A 24552-nucleotide genomic window follows, 5' to 3' on the forward strand; every position below is an offset into this window, starting at 1 on the left:
AGCTTTAAATATTGGCTAGTGATAACGCTAATCTGAGTAATGTGGCACACAACAAGGCAGTCCACTTCTGTGGGTGCCAAGATGTTAAAAACATGATATTGTGCAAACCTGAGGGGGCTTGGGTCCTCAGTACACTACCCCTGGGACAGTGAAAAAAATAAAACATTCCACCTCCATTTAGCTGTAATGACTAGTTTATAAAACAATCACACAGACCAGGAAAAGCTCTTTAACATGCAGGATACACTGGGGAAAAAGTATGCCTGAATCCTGAGGATACCAACAAAGATTAAAAACCAAATTGTATTAAATTACATTGTGAAAACCGTCCAATAAGCTGTTGTTATCTTGGCTTTCTCTCTACCTTTCTATAGATGAAGTGTTTGTTATGTATTTGCCAGCAACCTTCAGAGCAGCAAAACAAGACTCTCTAAAACACTGAAAGTTGACAGCTTTGCCCTACATATCACTGAGAACATGTACAGCTTGTATAATTTTAACTTTGTAAGCAACTAGATTACCTACAAGAAAACCGAGGCCTTGCTAAATGCTATGTTGCATAAACATCAATTACAGAAGCAAATGTTAAAGGTGTGTGAGTTTGGAAAAATTTATTTTTGTCTTAAGATGTGTATCTTTGCATTATTTAAGCAATAATCTGCCACAGGGAACTGTGAAAAAGCAGCAGCATCCCCACAACGCTGCTCAGGGCTCTGGGGCTCACCTAGCATGTTGGAGGATTCTATTAGATTGGTATCGAGGTCGGTCCAGTACAGTCGTCTTTTAGCATAATCAATAGTTAGGCCATTAGCACGTCCCACATTCGGTACCAAAGTAGTCCGCTCAGTGCCGTCCATAGCAGCTCTATCAATCTTTGGCTTACCACCCCATTCGGTCCAGTACATAAACCTGATTAAAAGGACAAAAGAAGAAAAATAATCACATTTATCCAAAAGAGAACTCAAGGGGAAGAAAAAATCAAAACAAAAACCCTTAGAAAGAATAAGAGAAAAACAAGAGCTGTAAATTTGAGCATTTATTAAGCCCCGTTACACTAAATGTTTTTTCAAAATGCAAGCAAGGAAATGAGTCAGGTTTCCTCAAAATGCTTCCAACATTATTTTTTCCACTTGGAGCTAGACTTTCGCCAGCAAGGTCCATATGAAAGCACTTCAATCTTAACTAATCCATGCACATCAGTTAAGAGGCAACAGGTTGGCAGTTGGGCACCTTCATTTATACCTGGTAATTTAGCAAGATACTTTCAATGGCATTTCACTTCTGTTTCTATTCAATTGTCCAGCAAATGAAGGAATACAAAAAGGTAGGTATGCAGGGTACATTTGTCAATAGGTGCCACTGCTGATATCCATGCAACTAAGTCAATCAGCCATGTGTGTTACATTTCAGCTGAGGGTAGAACAACACAAAACCATATGGCATTTCCACTGGAGCAAACGCACAAACAATTACATACTCACATACCAGTTTATGCCTCATTTGGCACTATACAGTAGAGGGCTGTATATTTGACATTTGGTGTCAAGTGGTTAGTTGCTTCTTCCAAAATGTAAAGCCAATACCATTTTAAAAATGAGTGAGACACAGCTAGCCAATGTTTATACCTTTATCCTTTAATACCTTTAGTAACAAACACCTGTGAAATGCTTTTAATTTCAACCAACCACACAGTGGGAAATGTTGCTTCAGAAACTGATGATCAAGGGGGAGCTATTCTTTAGACCCAGGAATAATTGCAAATTTTTCTTACAAATTTTGGAATTATTTTGTGCATAAATTTTGCAAGTTGTGCACAGCATGGACCTAAGTATTAGAATTGCCCCCATGGTAGCAATGCCATGAAAACTTCCATATACAGTACAATGACATAGCTCAGCTGTAAGGCAAAAGGAAAAACAGGCATGCGGGCTCAAAACTGAAGTAATTTTTTTTTGCTCTGTTGTGAAGAGACAAAGCATTGAATTGTAATAATCCTTGGAAGAAACTATTCCCAGTGTAAAACTAGAATCATCTGTAGCAATCTTTTGTTACAACTGAGTAACTAGATCTAACAATCTGGTCTTGGATGCCCTCTGATGAGTACTTGTCCAGGCAACCCCTGGCATGTCAGGGCTGATGCCCAACTCCATGCCCCACTGGGGGCAGTGCAGAACTCTTTTCGACTAAGCACTGCGACAGTTGCCACCACCTTGCTGAAATGAAGCATGAGGAATGTGTTCAAGTGGTGCCGAGTTCTCTGCATTGCTGTAACTCTTGCAGTGTCACTGGAAACTGTGATAATTTCATAACACTTGAAAATGAAGTTCCCTCATTTGTAAAATAGTAATAATAATACAATGTCGGTATAACCTCAAAAAGGTTTTGCAGTAATTAGTTAATATCAAATGAGCATTTAATCGTAGAAGAGCTATTTCAGAAGCTAAATAGTTTTGCCTTGCCTTGCCCCGCTCCTTCCTCCCTCCCCCTGCTTATTGCCCTACTTTTGCTATTACATTTGAATCCAGCTGAGAAGTTTCTTCTCAGGAAATCTTTCATTTTGGGGATAGGTGGGTGTAATTGTGCCCACTCTTTCTCTGTCCTTGCTTCCCTTGTCCATACCAACTAAAAGGGCTCCCTTATCTGAAGAAACAAACACCTTCCTTATTCTCAGACAATAAGCTTCACTCCCCCACTCTCAAGGTAAATCATTTAATACCTTTATTGGACCCTAACTTGTGATAAAAAGGATCCTCATTTTTAAAAGAACAAATATTTTCTTTTCAATGCTATATTCCTTTTCTAATTAATGAATTCCATAAACCTAAAACTACTTTGATTCTGTGGTTAATTAAAAAACTAAATATAAATCCCTTTTTAATGAGCTGCTCTGATTTTTTTTGTAGTATTCTTAATGATTATTCAGGACATTAAGAGCGTATTCCTCCAGCCCTCATACTCTAAATTACCAGGTTGTATTCCCCAGCTCAGTTCTCTCAGGATTTACACGCAGTGCCTAACTAACATGCCCTAGAGGAAGCATTATGATGTTGTTTTTCACCATTCATAAACATAAAATTAAATCAGCAAGTTACCCCTCAGCAGGGTCCAATGCCAATGCTCGGGGACTGTCAAGATCTTTCCACACCAGCACTTGGCGATGCTGTCCATCCAGCTTTGACACTTCTATACGATTTGTTCCAGTATCAGCCCAATACAAGTTCTTCCCGAGCCAATCTACAGCCATGCCTTCTGGGTAATCCAAGCCAAACTCCACAACGTGTTCCAGTGCGCTGCCATTCATAAATGCTCTGCTTATGGTCTGTAGGGATACAAAGATATATGGGCAAATTAGAAATTTTACCAGCCTGTCATTGGGCTAGTTGTTTTCTTTGTTGCATTTTAAACACTTTCAGATTTTAGGCATCTCATAGGAAAGAGGATCTTACAATATGCTACTTATTTGCAAGGCGAACAATGCTGCTATTCAGAAGTAATGATTTACTGTACTCTATGAATGTATTCTGTGTCAATTACAATAGTGTTTCACTGGGGAAATAAATAGGATAACTAGTCTGGTTCAATTAAGCAGTCCACATGCCAAAGTGACCTTAATAGCTCAGTGCCAACTTCGAGGGGGAAATATTTTGGCTCTCCCAGGACTATACAAAAGCATCGATGTTATAGCACAGAACAATATTTAAAGCAGCCTAATAAAAAAGTTCAGGACAGAACAGGAAAGAGAAAAAAAAAACCTAATGGCCGATTAGCTCACTGGTGCAAGTGCTTCAGTACTGATGGTTTAATTTAATTTCACTAAGCCTAATTTCTTCTTGGTCTTTTATTCAAAAGACTTCTTTTAATTCTTGCCATCATGGATCAGCCTGTGATAGCAGATACAGCCAGAATTATATTTTAATAATATATCAGAGTTTAGGCATTCCCTGACCTACTATGACCACTTATAAATCTGAAAGTAAAGGAATGTTAGGATGGTACAACACTCTTTTTGGCAAACATGGGCTTCCTGTCTGTGTCCTTAATATTCTCCTCCACACACACTCCTCATACTCGTAACTAATCAGAAGTTAACACAAAGATCAATTTTTTGTTTACTTCCCAGTGTGGATGCTACCTGCTAATTATGCCAGTTTGTGACAGTACACAGCAGGGAAGTTTTTATCTCAGTCTTCATCTGTATCACCCTTAAAAAATGATCAGATCATTGCTTTATTTTTATTTCAAAGACAGCTCAAATGAACACCATACCTAAAGAGTTCAGCCAGTCACCTCTCTCAAACTCACTTAGACTCTGTGTTTTTAACTTTTATGATTCTTCAGCTGCAAAGGTCCATGAGTTATTGTTGGCACAGGTCTCAAACCAACCACAGAAAACTTTCTTTTATTAAAACCTAATTTTTGGTACTCACAATTCTGACTACGTCTACAACCCATGAAAAACAAAGGGAATAACCAGGCTCACCGATAACAGAGATAACAGACAGATAATACACAGATTTCTGTCACTCCATTAACCACCACATTTAAAGACCTACCCTCATCCATTTCCGATTTGTCAGTCTAGACCTGTTTTACAAAGCCTGTGATTCATAGTATGTCTCACATGCAGTAGCTATATAAGTTAATGAATAGGTAAGACCCATTTTCACTTCCTGACCCAAGACAAGGCTTCCCGCCATTAAACATTATCTGGCAAAACATCTGTGATCCCTGAAACCTCCTGCCATATGGCACTGTTCTCAGCTTTCTCCCAAAAAAGTTTATTTTTACCAACTTATCCTTTATGTGAAGATGTATACCTTAGATTTAAATGATTTATAGGAGAGCATGCTGCTAGTATAATGAAAATGTATGCCATTCTTAGTAAGAACAAGCTTTTACCTATCCCTTGAATCTTGTAAATTGCATTTGTCAATCCAATCTTAAGAATCTCAAGAACCTTGTATCAACTTAATAGCCAATATGGAATAAATGGAAGTATCTTCCATCTCTACCTTAAGTGAAATGTCAGTCCAGTAAATCCGATTGTCTGTCACATCAAAATCCAGAGCAGAAGCTTCCTTGACTCCAGTGAGTGGAATAGCAACGTTGTTGTTGTTTGTTTCTAAAGAGATTCGTCTGATATCTGCTCTCCGAGAAAACAGCAGGAAAGCTTCTGGGACGATGCAGGTCTTCATATCATTGATGAGCTCTAAGCCTATGGGGCAAGCGCAGCGAAGGCCTTGTGGTCTGTACAGACAAAGATGGCTGCAGCCGCCGTTATCCTCTGCACAAGGGTTTGTACCTAACCATGCAACAAAAGCAAAAGCAATCATTGCAAACTGACTTCAGTAGGAAGATGAAGCCAGTCTTCACATGCATCAATGACACTATGAGTCCTTTAAGAAATACATACAGTTTTTCACCTTTTATTCTCTGAATGAATTAATTTTTGTTCATTTCCTGTAATCCTTTAGACAGATGTTACTCTGCTTGGCTGGAAAGCCAGAGCTTGTTCTCCTGACCCCATGAAACAAACCCAGCATTGGGGGAAGGGATCTGGACCCCAACAGCTACTGATGTTCCCGATTCACAGCACAAGCACTGAATGGACCGTAAGTATGTAAGTAAGCAAGTGTATGTTCTGCTGCCTTTTACAGTACACTGGTCCAGTTATGTACCCTGATTGTATGTATTGTATTCATGTCATTCCTAGAAATGAAAAATTTGCAGATCTATTTTCACATCCATTCAATGGCCTCATCTCTCCAGGATGCTAGTAAAGCAGCTCTTTGCAATACTAACTTGTGTACCTGCACATGCTGGAAATCCACCTACTAAGACAGGCCCAGCATTACCAAGCTCAATTAGCCAAACAACTGGAAAGAGAGCTGCATTTAAAACACATGCACTTTACTTAGGGCATCTTCTTAACGTGGTAGCACCAATACAAAGATACACTTCAACTACATTTGACTAATTCCCTGCGGTGCAATCCAGATATGGCAGCAAGAAGCTGCAAGCCTATCCACACAGCAGGATATTCAGAGAACATGATGAGTTCTGTGATGATACAGTTACGCTGTTACCAGTGTTTGGATAGCCAACCATAGCCAATTTAAAGCTAGATCCTGCATTTTTACACCACAGACACTACAGGGCAGAAAGTACTTCTAGTTATTTTTAAAGAAGATTAAAACCACTGAAGTATTTTGCAGTATTAATGTGAAAAGCACTGAACAGACTGAAACTGGCTCATTCTTAGCTTTTGCATACTGGGAGCACATGTTCAGATTGCAAGATGAAAAGCTGCTACAGCTGCAGTTTCATAAACAGCTGGACTAATCTAATAGCTGGCTGTTACAAAGAGAAGTTCTCATTTTCCATGGTCCTTCTTCTCCCCTTATTGGATCCAGGGCTGTTCAGACCAATTCCCTAAGCAGCAGAAAATGATCCATTTTGGGGGGGTGCCTGGTTGTTTTCAAGCTGATACTCTTCCAAGTTAGAGAACTGAAGCACCTCACAAAAGACCTACCCCATCCCATTAAACTGCAGCCTGAAGTTATCATGCAATAAAACTGGATTCTGCCCATTTCTAAAAATCTGACCTGGTACAAAGCAATACCTGCAGAACAGCACTGCTGAAATTTTCCATTTCATTTTACGTGCCTGATAAGCAGTCTCACTCACCAACTATCTGGTGGACATTTGTAGCTTTCAGGCCCATTAGATCAGGCAGTTGATCTATGATGATCTCTCTTTCTGCTGTGCGTTTATGCACGCGTTCAATACTGCGTCTTTGCCAGTCTGTCCAATAAACGTAGTCTCCCAACAGCGTGAATCCAAAGATATGAGGCAGCTTGTCCTCCACCAGAACTCTTCTCCCAGTTCCATCAGCATTCATGACCTACGGATACAGATGAACACAAACTTATTATGTATACAGAATAATTCTGTCACAATTTATCAGAGATTAATTAACCAGCTGCTCCACACTTAAAGTTTAAATTAAAAAATAATCTCCTAGCCATTAAAATGCTATCAATGTTATGCAGCAGTCTAATAAAACAAGACTGTATTTCAACAGGTACTTATTCTAAAACCCACGGAGGATCCCTTATATATAAGGCTATTCTCATAAGCAGATCATAACGTGAAATTATGACACAACATTCCTTATATTTGTTTTATGAACTAATATGAGTGCCTGTTGGAGGTTGTCCCTCTCTCTCTCATTTCCGATTTATGTTTCTTGATTTAGTTTTAAATGGGAGACACTGTGTTTTATATGAACAAAGACAAGCTTACAGTGTCAAGGAGTCCTGGCTCAGCATCTTGTAGTCCACAGTCCCTCCCAAGTGAGCTTTGCCCAGGTTACACATAGCAGTAAGAGGATGCCCCACATAAATTCTGGGAGACAAACAGTCAAGAAGATCTACAGAATATGTTTATATTCCCAAGTCTGAATAAAGAACCAGTTTTACATTCTTCAAAATTAAGTTCAGTCTTTTTGTACTAGAAGGAACAGTAATAGTCTGTAAATAATTGCAGGCCTTTGATCAAGACACTTGAATTTACTGTGTCATTCTTCTCTACTGCTAAAAAGAAGTAATACCTAACTTCCTCAAAGAGGCACTGAAAGGATTAAACATATGTATGCATGTTCAAGTCATCAAGTACTTTATGAATGACAAGTATTATTACAAAAAGTACCATAGTGACAGGAGTGAAGAGAGTCCTGTGTTTTAAGAGAAGCTTAAAAATGATTCAGCACTGCAATTTTATAGAAAAGTTCTTCCAAAATATTTCTGCTTGTTTCAAGTTTACCATTTAAGTTTACAGCATGTATACTAGCCTTCCAAAAAAAGAAAAAAACCAACCTTAATGTAAAAACTTCCCAAAACAATGCAACTCACAAAATTCAAGGTAGCATACTAATCCCTGAAACATTAAAACATCCTTCCCACTACCCAAGGATGTTCCAAGTTAAGGACTGGAAAAAGGGTGACTTATTAAATGACTGTTTTCAAATCTCTCTCACTTGCCTTGATGGAATTAAGATAGCCATAGACAAGTCTGTATAATTTCCCATTCTTCCCATGGCTCAAACCCAAAAACTCGTGCAATGACAACCTTCAGGATCAATTGGTTTAATAACTCCAGCTAGATCGATGATGTTTTGTGGTCAGAAGAATTTGAGAAATGAGAAGGTTAGTTTGGAGCAACTCCTACCTTTTGCCCACCCAAGCACAGATGGGGAGGGAGGAAAGGAATAGAGAAACAGTACTGAAACCCATACTTTTCTCAGCATATAGTATAATGTGCACATTAATAAAATATTTTTAAGTTCACTAAAAAAGTGAAAGAAAATGCTATAATCTTCACAATAATTTAATTTCTCCTTAAAACTATTTCCTGTCATAAACTTCCTGACATTACTGCACTTAGTATGTTAGAATGGGAATTGAATCTTTATGTGCACATTTCCTACAGAAAAATGAAAAGGGCTCTGCATACTTGCTGGTTTGTAGGAATAAGCTCCATATTTACTTTTTTTAAAAAAAGCTCATAATTACTCTGTGGAATTGGCTTACCAAAAAATCTTCAGCCTAGTAGTCTACGACGCGCTTCTACACATGCACTAGTGCACATGCATGATAAAAATAAGATGAGCATTACTTGAAATGGTTTTTTCCTGCATTCTCACTAAGATCCTTTAGAAAGACAAGCTCAGTACTTGCAGCTTCACTTTGCATTATGGTGCATTTACCATTCTAAAGCTGTAACTTACGTCCTTTACACTGATAACCAAGTCCAAACATAGCTTTTCCTATCACAGATTGTTTAGCTGGGCTCAGAGCCCAGCATAATTGCCTAATTTCTGGACTTCCTTTTGCAAACAAGCTCTGCTATTCCATTTATATTCTACTTCAGAAAATTTCAGCATCTGCTGGCTCTCTCAATTCCTAGCAGCATGCCTCCTACACTCTGTTTTGACAAATGAGGTTGCTAAACAACAGACTAATGGTTACCTTTAGAACCAGGGACACAGATTTAACATCTGTAAGATAAACTGTGAGTTATAGTTCAAGAAACCATCATCACCACCAAGCAAAACTGGTCATCCCCTTTTGCCTCCCTTTTCTAACCATAATACCGTCATGCATTTCTGTGATGACTTGTTTCCCCCTCCCCTAAGTACACAGATGAGCCATTTGCTTGCAACTAATTAATATATGGCAATTAGGGCTTGCTAAGCAGAACAAACAGATACACAGAATGGATGGCTTGTTGCAAAGTGAATCAACTAAAACCACACAGTAATAACCACTAAAGCATCAGTATCACAGAGCAGTATCTTTAGATACTACACTTTTTGCCTTGTACTTATAAAAGAAAGATACTTCTATATTTAAAGGCGTGCTTAGCTACTGGCAAAGAGAATTAGTTGGAAGTTCTATGGTGTCAGGTGAACTTTCTTTAGCAAATTTTAAATGGTGAGCTGTTCAAATAAGCTTCCTCTTATTCTGAAAGAAACGCAGGAAAACAGAAGGGAGGACTTCAGTATTAAGTATCTGGTTTTAATTAATTTTTGTTTTGCCACATACAGGTTATTTTGAAAGACACCTTTATGCCACCTAGACAAAACAGACGCCTATCTGAAAGTACTCACACATACCTGCCACCCTACTCCCACTGCAATCTTACCTGAGCCCATCTGTGCAATATTACTTAATATAAACATCTGCCCATTAGCAGCTCGGTACCACCATATGAATAGTTCCATGGCACCATGTTGTCTGCACTCACTTTAGCTGCGTTTTACGAGATTTGAATAGAATTTCATCAATAGGCTACAGAACCAAACAGTCTGGTGTCAGGCAGAAGGAAAGTGGCGAGGGATATAGGGATGATACATATAATAAGCGCAAGGAAAAAGAAACAATCACTTATCAACCAATTTCAAAGGGTTTCAGCGTCACCTTTTCATGTACTGAAATTCAGGTGACAACTGAGTCCCAGTCGATACTGCTTTATGCATTCATTCCCCTTCTCCAGCCCCAGCTGGATCAGCTCATCACAGTGAAGCCTAGCCCCACAGAATTCCCCATACAAGAAACCCACCCCCTGCTGCTATGAGGCAGTGTCTCCAGCAGTTTATGCTGCTTTAACCACAATGTGGTGTGGGTTTCACATTCTGAGGCCATTCTGAATACTGCAAACCACAGTGAGAATATAGACTACAACAGGAAACAGATGTGGTGTAACCACAAACACTACCTTTACTGAAAGAGCGAGTAGTTCCATGAAAAAAAAATAAAACCAAGTACAAAAATTAAATGGCCTCAAAAAAACCAACCAGATATCCCGCCTTTAGGATAAGGGCTTTGCTTATCCTAGAACAATAATGAATGTAAACCTATGGCCTCATAAAAATACAGCTTATTCAAAATAAACGAATTAATGCTGAAAATGTGGTTGTATTTTAAGATGCTGTACTTAATGGTCAGAAGGAACAATAATAAAAAAACCCAAACAACTTTGAAGTATCACTTCTATTTTAAAATTACAGACTGGATTGCACAGTGATCTAGTCTAATGGTCTTTCTTGCTGTCAGATACCCTGGATTCAATTCACTCTTGAATAGCAGTAATAACTGTGATAAATAGGCTAATGCAGTGAATTTACCTTTCTGATAATCTGGGATTTGAATGTGCAGTAGTTTACACTTGTAATTTGATTGGCTTAAGTCTAGAGCTCAATCATTATACCTACCCGATCTGTGAAAATAATTTTCAGCTCCAGTTAGAGCTCAGGCAGGAGCCCTGGCAAACCTATGCAGGGCCCCAAACAGGACTAGCAGTCTGCTCAGGTCTAGCAGACCAAGGCCAGTGGCAGTAGAGACTAGGCAGATGCACACTAGCTCAGATCCATAGCACTGAGGAGATACTAGTAACAGAAACTGTTTGTCCCTATCGGGTCATACTTCGATTAATACCAAACATAAGAGCCCAGTTCTACAAGGTGCTAGACAGCCTCAGTACTGACAACTCCCGGAGAAGACAACAGCACGCAGGTGCTGGAAAGAACACACTTTCCAATGCAAATCTGCAAGACTGTCAGACAACTGCTGATATGATTTACTCATAATTAACCTAGTGCCACAAGCAGGGTGGTAAGTGTGCAAACCAGTACCTTTCATCTTAACTCACAAGCACAGTTTAATTTTGGATGCAGAACCACGGAGTCATATACCAGCCCCGGTTGGAAGGGACCTTGAAAGATCATCTGGTCCAACCTTTTGTGGGAAAGGAACCCTAGATGAGATTATCTAGCACCCCGTCCACTCACATGTTGAAAACTTGCAGTGATGGGGACTCCACCACATCCCTCAGGTTACTCCAGTGAATGATTGCTCCCGCTGTAAAATATTTCTGTCTTATATTGAGATGAAACCTCTCCCAGTGCAACTTGTACCCCTTGCCCCTGTCCTCTCCATGTGGCTCCTGCTGAAGGGAGATCCTCCATCCTCCTTGTAGCTGCCCTTTAAGTACTGGGAAACTGTGATGAGGTCCCCCCTGAGCCTTCACTTTTCCAGGGAGAAAAGACCTAAATCCTTCAGTCTTTCCTCATAGAGCAGGTTCTCCAGCCCTTTGATCATCTTTGTAGCCCTCCTCTGGGCCCTCTCCAGTCTGTCTGCATCTTTTTTGAATTGTGGGGACCAGAGCTGGACACAATACTCTAGGTGCGGCCTGACAAGCGCTGAATAGAGTGGGATGATCACATCTCTCTCTCTGCTAGCAATGCCCCTGTGGATGCAGCCAGGATCTGATTTGCCTTTTGTTACTGCAGCAGTGCACTGGACCCACTTCCAGCTTGTTGTCCACTAGGGCCCCCAGGTCCCTTTCAGCAAGGCTGCTCCCCAGCCACACAGATCCTTGCCTGTGCTGGGCTCTTGGGTTACGTCATACCATGTGCAGGACTTTGCAATTGTCTTTGTTAAACTTCACATAGTTCTTGCTAGCCCACTCTTCCAGCCTGTCCAGGTACCTCTGTAAGATAGCTCTCCCTCTGACATGTCCACCTCACCATCCAGTTTAGTGTCATCAGCAAACTTGGTGAGGGTGCTTTCAATCCCATCATCCAGATCATTTATGAAGATACTAACAGCATGGAGCCCAGTATTGATCCCTGGGGGATCACACTTGTGACAGGCTGCCAGCCTGAGTAAAAACCATTGATCACCACCCTCTGAGTGTGGCCTGTGAGCCAATTCCCTACCCATCTCGCTGACCACCCATCCAGTCTGTATCTTGCCAGCTTGTCTAGGAGAAGGCCATGGGAAATAGTGTCAAACGCTTTGCTTAAGTCCAGGTAAACAACATCCACTGCTCTCCCCATGTCAACAGAAAACGTCATTTTGTTGTAGGTGATCAGGTTGGTCAGGCATGATTTGCCCTTGGTAAATCCATGTTGGCCTTTCCCAATCACCTGCTTCATTTGGCTTGTGATCGTTTCTAGGAGGACTCATTCCATTACTTTCCCAGGGACTGAAGTAAGACTAATGGGCCTGTAGTTTCCTGGGTCCTCTTTTGTGCCTCCTCTTTTGGATGTAGTTATAAATAATCAGGGAGCATGTAAGTATCATGCATGCTAAGCTCTCTCTCAGGATGACTGGAACAGAGGAAGTCAATAATTGAAAATTTATAAACAACAGCTACTAATTCTGTATCTTCAAAACATTAAAGATTACTTATAAGAATGGAACAGGCCTCTGTGATGGACTGAAAGCCTCCAGCTACACTACTAGATGCTGCCAGAACTTTATTTATTTCACAAATACACACATACCAGTAAAACAAAACCCAAAAAACCCCAAACAACATATGGTAAAATCCATAAACTGCTCTAATTTCAGATACAAACATCTCATAACAAAATATTAAGAATAACTGGAACATCAGCCCTGATTTTAAAAATCGACAGCCAGTTTTTGGACAAACAACAGAGACCTTAGCCACCTTTGCCAGTACCAGCTTCCTGATCCTCAGAGAGGCCAGGAGACCCCACTTAATATATGGGACCTCAATTGCCCTGCTCAAATACTACTGCCATCACTGCGCCAGCTCTACAAAATTTCTAGCAGGGACCACAGCTGGAAACCATCTCTCCCCACTGACTCAAAGGAAGGATGCAATTGTAGCATTTATCTTCCTTCTGAAAGGTTAAGGAATAAGAGAGTGTTCTGACTCGGTGGCAATGCTTTGCATGTCACATGTCCCACAAATGCAGAACACACTAGCTTGTTGTTTCCTTGGTACATGTTGAAATATACTCTCAGATACATATAGTTATGGTTTACCTTACTGCATGAAAAAACCCCAGCCATTTGGCAGAGAAATGTCACAGAAAGAAAGGTAAACTCTTCCTGAGGAGACCTTAAACTCTTGAGTCATTCTAATGACAAGCTGGGTTTCTTGCAATAGTTTGAAAGACAGCAGAACAACATCAGAAAGCATTACCACCTTCACAATTTCAACATGGGTCATGCTAATGCACTCTAGGAATAGATACAACTAAAAAAACAAATGAGGTGAAAAAGTGAAATTCTCATGAGTTTGATCATTAACACTGATCTGCATAAGATGACTGCAAAGAACTATTACTGTAAGACAGCTGTGAAATACTGAATTCAATACATATATCCCAGATATTTCAACATACCATGGAAAAAGATCTTGAACAAGGCCTGTATTATACCTGAAATAGTTTAAGAGTATTCAAGGTTTAGGCTTAAGTTACTTCAGCCCTGATTATCCAACGATACTTACATGTGCTGTCTGCATGATGCAACACATATTGACTCAGTTCATGACACTGCTAATCAAGGATATGACTGTTCATCTTCCACCTAAATGTACATGAATCCTACTACATCAGACAAGTGAAAAACAACACTAACTCCTTAAATTTATTTGGTTAAGGAGAAAAAGAAAACTGGGGCAGCATCTCTCAAAAATAACTCTAAAAGATAACTAGAATGCCTTCTGAACATTACATTAGCATTTTTTCAGACTGGGTTTGAGAACTATGTATTTTCAACTTGCTTCTTTAAGCAACATAAACAGAACAAAACAGAATGATTTTACTGTTATGGCTGCAGTAATATAATAGAATTAACACATGTATCTACTATAAACCAGCAGCTCTAAGAGAGGAAAAAGGGGACAGCTTGTCTAAATTTCCAGTTTTATTAGTCTTCCCCTCTAAAAAACCAGTCCTGATCAACTATGCTCTCTTTGACTGAGCAATCAAAACTTTAAACTCGAGACAATTACTCTGGCAGTGTGTCCTGGTTTCGGCTAGGATAGAGTTAATTTTCTTCCTAGTAGCTGGTATAGTGCTGTGTTTTGGATTTAGTATGAGAATAATGTTGATAACACACTGATGTTTTAGTTGTTGCTACGTAATGTTTACACTAGTCAAGGACTTTTCAGCTTCCCATGCTCTGCCAGGTGCACAAGAAGCTGGGAGGGGGCACAGCCAGGACAGCTGACCCAAACTGGCCAAAGGGCTATTCCATACCATGTGACGTCATGCTCAGTATATAAACTGGGGGAGTTGGCCAGGGGGGCAGTGATCGCTGCTCGGGGACAGGTTGGGCATCGGTCAGCGGGTGGTGAGCAATTGCATTGTGCATCACTTGTTTTGTATATTCCTTTATTGTTATTATTATTATTCTTTTCTCTTCCTCTGCTGTCCTATTAAACTGTCTTTATCTCAACCCATGGGTTTTACTTTTTCTCCCCCACCGATTCTCTCCCCTATCCCACCGGGGGGTGGGGGAGTGGGAGGATGAGTGAGAGGCTGTGTGTTGCTGACTGGGGTTAAACCATGACACACTGTCATTAACTTACTGTTAACAGTATTTTCCCTCAATTCCAAAATGTTAAGGAATGTTTTAGATATGAAAGGGGAAGCCGTCTCTTCACTGCAGTGAAATCCTGAGAAATCAGCCAAAGGGTTACCTGGAACCCTTTGTATTTGCTTCAGAAACCAAATGCCTCCAGCCAACTCTACAATTTCTTACTGTTAATTGTTTTATAATAGCCATTACCAATTTCTAATTTAACAGTTCCCCAGCACCCTCAATTTCCTTTTGAGCTCTAATCATTTTTCCAAAGAATTCAAAAAATATTTTTCCTGAGCATGGATAATATTCCTAATAGGACTGCAGTGAAGATAAATATGTAAAAACAGAATAGAGATTAACTTCATAAATAGCCCTTTCTATCATGCTACAGACACTGTTATAAGCTCATTTCTTTCACAATAGGACAACTTTCCTAGCTCGCTGATCAATCAATGCCAACAACATAACTGTTTTCTCAGTGATGGAATTTAATTTTAGAAACAATTGGTTGGGTTTTCAATGAAACGGCTCAAGTCAGGTGAAGTGACAAGCAGGTAGGGAAAGGAGTTCATAACCATTGTGACAATCAAATACGACATCTCCTAGGCAATCTCATGCAATACAAAAAACCCTTGCATTTGTAAAGAACGGGCTAAGACAAAAAAATTGTCTGAGCTGAAAGGAGCTGAATTGAGCTGAAATGATGAACAGGATGAGAAGAGAGGTTTTTCACAGGAAAAAAAGAGGCTCCTCTGAGAAGATTCAGTGGTAAAATGGGTGAATAAAGATGCTTCGCAATGGAAATTAATTTTGGTACATTAATACATAAGGTGGAGCGGCAACAGTCAGAGGGTGTTCTGTTATGTGGGCATAGGCTATAGGGGTAACAAAGGAATCTAATTACTGTCATTTTGCAACTTAACATTTGTGAACTAAGTCCTATGAGCAACCATACACACGCTTTGCAGGAAGTAAAGGAGACTAGCCAAGACCAACCTGAACCCCCACAGTGGTTTGGGGGACAGTTTTACAAGACTGAGTTTGGCAACACACCTTCTAATGCTTTTGCACATGGGCAAAAGCCTCTGTTCTCTCCTCTTCCTTCCCAAGGTACTTTCTTTCAGTACCTCGCCCCAGGAATTTCTTATTTTTAATTTGTTCTCTACCCAACTTGGTGCTTTCCAGACTCCTCCCTAAGCAACTATAATTTATTTTTTTGTAGAGGGAAAAAAATGTGGAAAGTTTTCTGCTGTTTTGGCAAGTCCAAGCGGTTCATGGAACAGTCCAATGAGTGACTCAGCCAGTGCAGATCTGGGGGGATGGCTCTGGGATACTTTCCACTTCTGGTGGCAATAAGCTATTAAGTTGATTCAACTGCTCCCTTCGCTAAATCACTTCCAAGGGTCTCTACATGTCCAAAAGCTTGTTTTTCCACCATATGTATTTATCTGCCTAATAAAAGTTATTAACTTTCCTACAATCCTTTTCTCACAGACCTTCGCAAAGTTACATCATGAATGGTATCAGAAAAAAAGTTTAGGTTAGGACTACAAAATCCCAGAGTGAAATAAAAAGCTTGTGTGAAGAAAGCTGAATAATTATTGAAAGGGATCATAAGGTCATGTGAATGCTTCTGAAGAAGCCCAGGTCCAAGAACAGTACAATCTTTTTTGTACGGTAATGCAACTAAGCTTGGGAGAAAAAAAAAAAAAAAAAAGCCAGAGTATTGGAGGGCAAGGGGTAATAGCACACTGACAAACAGCACTCAGCTGAATCAGAAACGCAGAAGATAGCTCAGTATCTCTTCACATCACTCCGCAGCTTGCCTTCAAATATTATTTTAAGTATGTCAGACTCAGGGAGGTCAGATGATGGCTCTGGTTATTTTAGTTTGAGGGATTTTTGTGTTTTCCCTTAGGTAACCAATACTGACTGCCAGTAGAGGCTTGTTACTTTCTAGATGAGACAACAGCATAAACTAAAATGCAATTTCCTAACTCCGATGGGAAAAATCTAGGAAGCATGTATGACACATTAGTGGGATCCAAAGATTGCACTTCAATCGGCTCCATGCTAGGCCATTGGGAGCCATGAGATTTACAGAGCTATCGTTAGCAAAATGGGACTGCTCATCTGCAAGCAAAGCTTGTAAGAAACATCTCTGAATTTCCATCATGGAAAGTCCAAGTCAAGCTGCACAGATCTAAGCAACAACCAGATCTGAGAAAGGTACACTTTCACTATTAACAATAATGTGCAAAAAGGTTGTAGAAGCCAGCTCAAATGTGTCTTGAGTGTGGGCATCTGTCTCTGACATGGCCACTCCAGGCTCTCCTTTGACTTAACAGAAAAGAACAGGTGCTTTTATGGTAGGACTCATCCAATCTATTCTAAACATTTACTTTAGAGTAAAGCAAGCCACAATGCAGAAGTGCTGATTTCTGACATTTTCTGTAAAGGCAACATACTGAGCTGAAGATCTCTACATCTCATTAGATGAAAACCATCCACAGATTACAGGGAGAAATGCAGATCCATTTCATCCACACAAGAACCATTTTAAAACTAGAATAACCAAGTCTTCTGTAATATCACATAATTTTTAGGGCAGTACTTTCACTACTTAGAAAAATACCATGCCTGGTACCCAGATCACAGAGTCAGGTTAGTCTTGGACAAGAGTTCTGGCTGTATCTACCCAAAAACATCCCTCGGTATCTTCTTTCTTTTGTGAGGTGCTGGGAACCTCTCCCTGTTCCATTAAGGACGACAGCCTGTTGATAGCAGATCCCTCAGGACTTTTCTGAGAACTCGTCAGCACAAGTGGTTTGTAATGGGTGTCTCAATAATCAAACTTTTCACATTTCAGTTTTATTTAGATATTCTCTATTTATCAAAGGCAATAAAAACTTGAATGTTTAATGTTCCTGAATTGAAACTGGCATGGATGTTTTAAATGTTTCTTCTTTTTTACTTTTATATTAAAATGCTTTGAACAGCTGCAAAAGGTACATGCCTAAGTGACAATTCTGTAGCACCATGCTCAAAAGCCAAAGTAAAAAAGGTATTTAACTTCTTATTATTTAAAAAAAAAAAAAAATTAACAAGCTTACAATGCCACGAGGTCCTGACTCAACATTTGGGGTCCACAGATAAGAGGCCACTCAAATTCTTGTATCCAGCTCTTCGACAGTCAGGAGACTTTACTAATATGTAGTCTACGGCTGTCATTTGTTTGCTTTGTTATATAGTTTTCCTATCTTGGTCTGCATCACGAAATTTAATTCTTCCCTAAGTTCATTCAGAAGTTCAAAAGTAACCTCCCAAATGGAAATTATACAAAGTATAAACTAATTGTTGTTTGGTCTTGTTTTTGGGGTTTTTTTTGGTTTTTTTTTTTGTTTTTTTTTTTTGTTTGTTTTTTTGTTTTTTTAAATAAGCCCTTACTGTACTACTAATTTAAAAAACCTATAATGCTTCTTAATGCAGGCCTAGCAGGCCTTAAGAAATAGCTGTAAATTCTCTGACAAAGAAAGCTTTAAATTTCTGAAACTGGGATGGAGGAGAGGGATCTGCCCCTACCCTCTGCAGCACCTACTTGTTGTTTTTGCTGAAAGAAGTTCCCAAGTGCCACAACTATCCAAACCAGTTGGACAACGAATTGTGGCCAAAATTAAACAGAAAAGCAACTTCAAATATTTGTTTCAACTACCTTACTTCTCATACCTGCAAAAGCTTAATGGAAGTACACAAAAGCAGCTGCGTTCAACGGCTAGGAATTTAATGGTTTCTGCTTCTCAATTTTCAAACCTATGCTTCAAACTAAAGGTGGATGAGGTAGGATCAGTAATCAGGCTTACAAGTCATCAGCATTTCAGAATACAAAGACCAATGCTATGAGACAAAATTTCTCAGTCGGAAAGTAAATGGTGAATGCTTGGAAAACAAAATTTCTTTATTAGGGTGGCGGTAAAATTGAGGGAGTTGTCATCGGAGGAAAATGTAGCCCTGCAATTTCAGGATTAGAATATGAATTAGAGCATTCTCTAGATGCCAAGCTATTAGCTCCTGGGTCAAACACAAAAAGGTCCTCTCTGTTCAAGATTTTTTGTGCTCAGAAAAGTCTTAGCAGCATCCGCTTTCTGTTGTCCGACAAGGCTGGGTTCTGAAGACTTGTGTGTACTTATGCTGAAAAACAGCAGGATATAAGACTTTCCATATTAATCATGAGGATTAGAGACAGTAATGCCAGGCACAGCTAATAGATTTAGGAATGCAGAAACACTTCAAGTTAGAGCTGCACTCAAAAATCACTAGATAATGGTTGAATCTGTATAGGAGGCAGAGTGTCCTTTCTTTAAGCTTACCACTAGTAGGTGTAAGTGGGTGTCATCTCTGGCTCTGAGAATGGAGAATAGGAAGATGAATAAAGAAAAACGAAGCAAAGACCGAAAAACTGTGAAAAATCAGCCATATCATCATTATTTCCTCTTAACGCACACATCCACACATGCACACAGCCATTTATCATTGCTTTATCAATATGAGCTTTGCTGACCATTTTAAATCCAACCTATGCCTTAAAACAGGTAGTGTACGTGCTCAGAAGACAAATATTCACTTGAGCAGGAAAACATAAGACCAATTCAACAGAGCAGATCATACATTTTTAACCTCATAGCACGGCAGGAAAATGCTTTAAACCTGTAGCAAGTCAATGAGAAATCTTCCCTACTGGTAAGCACAATAGCAGCCATCCATTTCAATAGAAGTTTATCAGCAGTGAAACCTGACCGAGATAAATGACGAAGCTGTTGAGCCACAGCCTGCTTCTGCCTGCTGCAGGCTGCCAGATAAAATGGGAACAAAAGCTCCCTGCTGTACCCCCTACCAGTCTCCATTAACCCCTGCTGATGCTTTATTATCCTCTGGGGGCTCCAGAACAGCATAGCATGAATCAATGTGTAAAAAATAAATAATAAAAGCTCATATGTAGCACAAACAAACCAGAAACATAGCTTGCAAGAAATATTCATTTTGGTAGTGCTGCAATTAAATAATAGTTCTGAGGAATTCCACATACTAGAAAAAAAAAGGAAAAAAGCATGTATGTAAAATCATATATGAAAAACTACTTAAAGGCAATAGAGTGCAAGTACACAAACATGTTTCTCCTGCTTTTACCCCTCCTCCCAAATACATACAAACACATACAAGCAAAGCAGGGACCAGGCATATATTCCGATGTCTTCATGTCCAATTCCAAGTTTCATCTTTTGATGGTGTCACAAATATCGTCTTTGTCCTTTCTCCAAATGTAAGTTTAAAACATTTACTGAAGGTCAAAGCATCTTCTACTAAACTGATATAAAAAATGGATGGGAAGGGCAGGGAAAGTGTTACAAATCTCCTCAGGATTCATGGTTGCCATAGGAGAGAAAGGCAGTGGGAGGAAAAGGGACGACTTGAAATGTTAGTAATATTTTAGCTATCACAGAGTTAGATTACAGCCTGAGATTTCTGTAGCCCATCATAACAAAGCCAATCTCTCACAAAAGATTACAGAGAGGCCACACAAGATTCTGGGGAAAATTCACTAAGATTCATCAGTAAAGAGACTCACCATTACATTTGCATTACCTAGCACATTGCGCGGGGGGGGGGGGGGGGGGGGGGGGGGGGGGGGGGATCTACTTCAGACTGAACCATTCTCTTGGATGAACACCCCCTCTTCATCCTACAGAGCCTTTCCATTCTTTACTAATTACAGAAGCTGTACTGAACTCGCACTCTGATCTATCACTATCAGAGGTCATCGATTTTCAACCCATTTCTGCCCCTCTGAAGTGCAGTTAGCAAGCAGCAATATTACATCTAAGGAAGAACATGAAGTTTTTCCCAAAGCGAATGCAACAAGCTAACAGAATAAAGACTCCCCAAACCTTCAAGGATTAGAATGGTCTCAACACAGGAAAAGAGAGAGGCTGTATGGGTTCAATCCAAAGGTCCACCCATCCCAGCACCCTGTCTCAGAGAATAATCAAAACTTACACTTACAGGGCAGTATAATAAAGAAAATACATACTGAAACTTTTCAAGAAGCCTTTTTCATTCTACCGCAATTTACAGTTCAGTGATTTGTGGTTCAGAATGCAATTCTATTTTCTAGTAAACTGCAGTGGAATTCCTTCCACAGACTTACCAGTCTTCCCAGTAACATGTGTAAGCTTTTAAGATGCACAACCATTTCCACAACTTACCACACACTGTTTGAAGAACCATCTGCTTTTGTTTGTTCTGCACCCATCACCTGCCAGTATCATTTACAAATGCCAACTTCTTCTATCAAAAAAAGGTGTATGGGGGGAAGTTCTGGTCACCTTATACATAATTTTCTCGATTTTTTAGATCTCTGTCACATACCCCTAAATTAACACCTTCTGCAATTAAAAAAAAAAAAAAAAAAAAAAAGACACCAAATCCTCAAACAAAACCAAAATCCAAAAATACCAAAGAAAAACTATGGGAGAATTTCTTCTCAGTTGCTTTAAAGGTTTTACCAGGCTTTTTCAAGATTTTCTGCACATTGGTAAGAGTTAACAAATGTTAACTTTTTATAAAAAGCAGAAGCAGTAAAACCATAACTCTAACACTTCAAGCCTCACAGGAAAAAAATAACTAGTAATTCTGAAACCTTAAGATGATAAATCTTCTGATGCCCTGCATAGATGTTACATGACAACCTGGAACAAACACATTCTGCTGGCTCACACTGGTTTAAAAACAATGAAATGGAAATTGTCCCAGCAGACTTCGTGCCAGATCAGATATCTTCTGTCCTGTCACAGACATTGTAACGTTGGCATAAACATTATATCATGTGTTCTAGCCAGTTTGACAGAATTGCAGCAGTGAGCTCATGCCTGATCTAGATGAAAATTTCTACCACGAACTGATCCAGCACTGAACAGAATCATTATTAATGAACATGGAACCGTGGCCTGAGTAAGACTGAAGTGCATGAAAAAGTCTCAATGTTTTGGCAAGCATGAGAGTGGAGAATGTCTAAGTTTCCTTTTGCAAAATACATTCAAGTCCAAGACAGTATCAGGGCTGAAGTGCTCAATCTGTTCTAAATAAATCTCTATGCATAGCTAAGACTCTTTTTCCCCCCCTCTTTTCTCAGAGCTGGTATAATGTTAGGTGAATTATAGACTATAAATCTTTTTTTTAAGGACAAAGAAAACCATGCTCCCTGAGGCTCTCCCAAGCAGTGCTTCAAAGCAACTCACCTTGCAGGACTGGAGTTACTTTGACTCTGAAGGAGAACGAACAGTTATGTGACCTTCCAGTGCAAGACTATGACTTCACATCAACTTATTTGAAGTTATAACTAAATAAAACAATTTCATAAGGCTAGAGAAGATATTGTGCCTAATATGGTAAGTGCTGAAAATTATTTGCAATGGTAAGGATTCACTAAGGAAAGCTATAATTCATCAAAAGAAAGGTAAATCTACCAGGATATAGCAAAGGTAGATGGTGCTACTATGCACCACGTAGCAGCCAAGTCTCCTGCTTCCACATAAACTGCCTTTTTATAGTAAACTGAACAAATACTAAACAATACTATTTTCTCAAAGACTGACAAAGAGATAATAAATGTCAAACTTGTTCCATAAATGTTATATAGCAAAATAAACACGAGATTTTCAATGTGGGAGAGAATAAAACCAGCATTTTTGTTTTCAATTAAAAGTTTCAGCAGAACATACCAGAAAGAAACAAAAATCTATCCCCTCACTGGAACCCTAATAAAACAACGGAGATGCAAAGCATAGAGGATTTGTGGAAGTACAAATAATTATATGTGAAATGAATTTTATTTCTTTAAAATATGTTCTACTAGCATCTAAGCTGAGCAGCGCAAAGAATGAAAGATACATTTTTTTAACCTATAAACATTACTCCCAGTAAAAAGCTTTTTTTCCTGATAACCTAAGAATTTACTTGTTTAACAAATCCTTATCATAAATTCTTAAAAAGAGGGATCTACTACATAGATATCATTTCCATTTTACACACAGAAAAATGGAGGAAGAATAGCAAGTAACTTACCCAAAGACAGAGAAGAAACGGAATTGTTTCTGAAAGCACAAATCAACCATTATCCCATTGCCCTGTTGGGCTATATCAGAATTTAAACTCCTAGATAAGTAGAGTAACTACATTCTATAACTCCATGGAAATAAAAATGCAAGTGCAATTACAAACCTCTATTTTGTCCGTTTTGGCATCTCCCCAGTATATTTTGCTTTCTGCATAATCCAATGCCAGTCCATTTGGCCAGCCAAGCGAGGTATTCACCAGCACAATTCTGTCTGAGCCATCTAATGCTGCCCTCTCAATCTTTGGGATTTCTCCCCAGTCAGTCCAGTACATGTACCTGCAAAGGAAACAAAATCTTAAAAACTCTTATTAACCCAAATTTTCAATATTCACATAGCTTCTTCTGGACTACTGTTCCCTGAAACCACATTGCACACAGAAAACTAAATTTCTAAGCCAAGTATATTTCTTACATAAGGATGCCCAAACCATTCAGAAAGCACTGACATGTAAACACACTGTCCCTTTACAGAAAACTCCTGTATCAGTCTGCTCAGCAAGACAACATAACCAGGGCTACCAGCTACAATAAATGAACAGGTCAACACAGTCCCCAAAGATATTTTTAAACAGGAGAATAAAACCTAAAGACACATTAGATGACTAGCCAGGCAAAGGGAAGCAGTAGGCCCTGTGCCTCAGAGCCTTAACTTTCAAACAATCCCAGTATTTTCATTTTGAAGACTCAGTTTATCATTGCATCTGCATACAGGTAGACAGAGGTATCTTCTTTACATGACTAATATTTCAAAAAATGCTCATGAACAGCTGCTCACCCAACCATGGGATCCAGCACAATAGCTCTGGGTTCTTCCAGGTCTTCTGATATCAAGATCTTTCTCATGGTCCCATTAAGCCTTGTAACTTCAATACGGTCTGTGCCAGTGTCAGTCCAATACAGATTTCGGGCAACCCAGTCCACAGCAATGCCATCAGGATGTGCGATCTGTGCTGTGACAACAAACTGACTACCTGACCCATCGATGAACGAGCGGCGGATGGCCCTAACTTCATCATCAGTCCAATAGATGTAGCCTTCCAGAGGATCAAAGTCAATGGCAATGGCATGACGGATGTCCTCCAGTGGCAAAACGATGTCTGTAAAATCTGGGGTGTCTAAGGAAATTCGCCTCAAATCTGTCCGGCGAGCTAGAAGCAGCAGTTCAGTGGCACCTACACGAACAAGGCAAACACACAACCATCTTACAAACACTGTACAGTAAGCCTGTAAATAATGAACCTGAGTCTGCACCATTTGGTACAAGCTAGTCTAGCCACCTTGATTTCACAGGACCTAACCAAACTGATGGGCACCAGCACAGAGTTCCACTCAAAGGCTTCAAATGTGAGGTTATTCTTCTGCAGAACAAGTCAGATGTGTTTATAGAGAAAATTCAGTGGTCACTTCCTTGTCCAAAATGTATTATGTTGGACATGTTTTCTATCCATACCATTTCCTCCAAATGTACTG

At 39.5% G+C, this 24552-nt stretch overlaps 1 protein-coding gene across 3 annotated transcripts in view; it reads right to left on the bottom strand.

Moving 5' to 3' along the window:
• LRP6 (LDL receptor related protein 6) overlaps positions 1 to 24552 on the bottom strand; it is a 130205-nt gene that overhangs the window by 26050 nt on the left and 79603 nt on the right. For all 3 annotated transcript variants that reach the window (XM_075507902.1, XM_075507888.1, XM_075507897.1), the window contains 6 exons: positions 23858 to 24254; positions 23187 to 23358; positions 6688 to 6904; positions 5013 to 5302; positions 3093 to 3319; positions 725 to 909 (listed from right to left, as the gene is read on the bottom strand). In XM_075507902.1, coding sequence (XP_075364017.1) covers positions 725 to 909; positions 3093 to 3319; positions 5013 to 5302; positions 6688 to 6904; positions 23187 to 23358; positions 23858 to 24254 — 1488 coding nt within the window. The remainder of the gene's footprint in view (positions 1 to 724; positions 910 to 3092; positions 3320 to 5012; positions 5303 to 6687; positions 6905 to 23186; positions 23359 to 23857; positions 24255 to 24552) is intronic.

The sequence above is a fragment of the Mycteria americana genome, chromosome 1 (assembly GCF_035582795.1).
Source record: "Mycteria americana isolate JAX WOST 10 ecotype Jacksonville Zoo and Gardens chromosome 1, USCA_MyAme_1.0, whole genome shotgun sequence".
Classification (NCBI taxonomy): Eukaryota; Metazoa; Chordata; class Aves; order Ciconiiformes; family Ciconiidae; genus Mycteria; species Mycteria americana.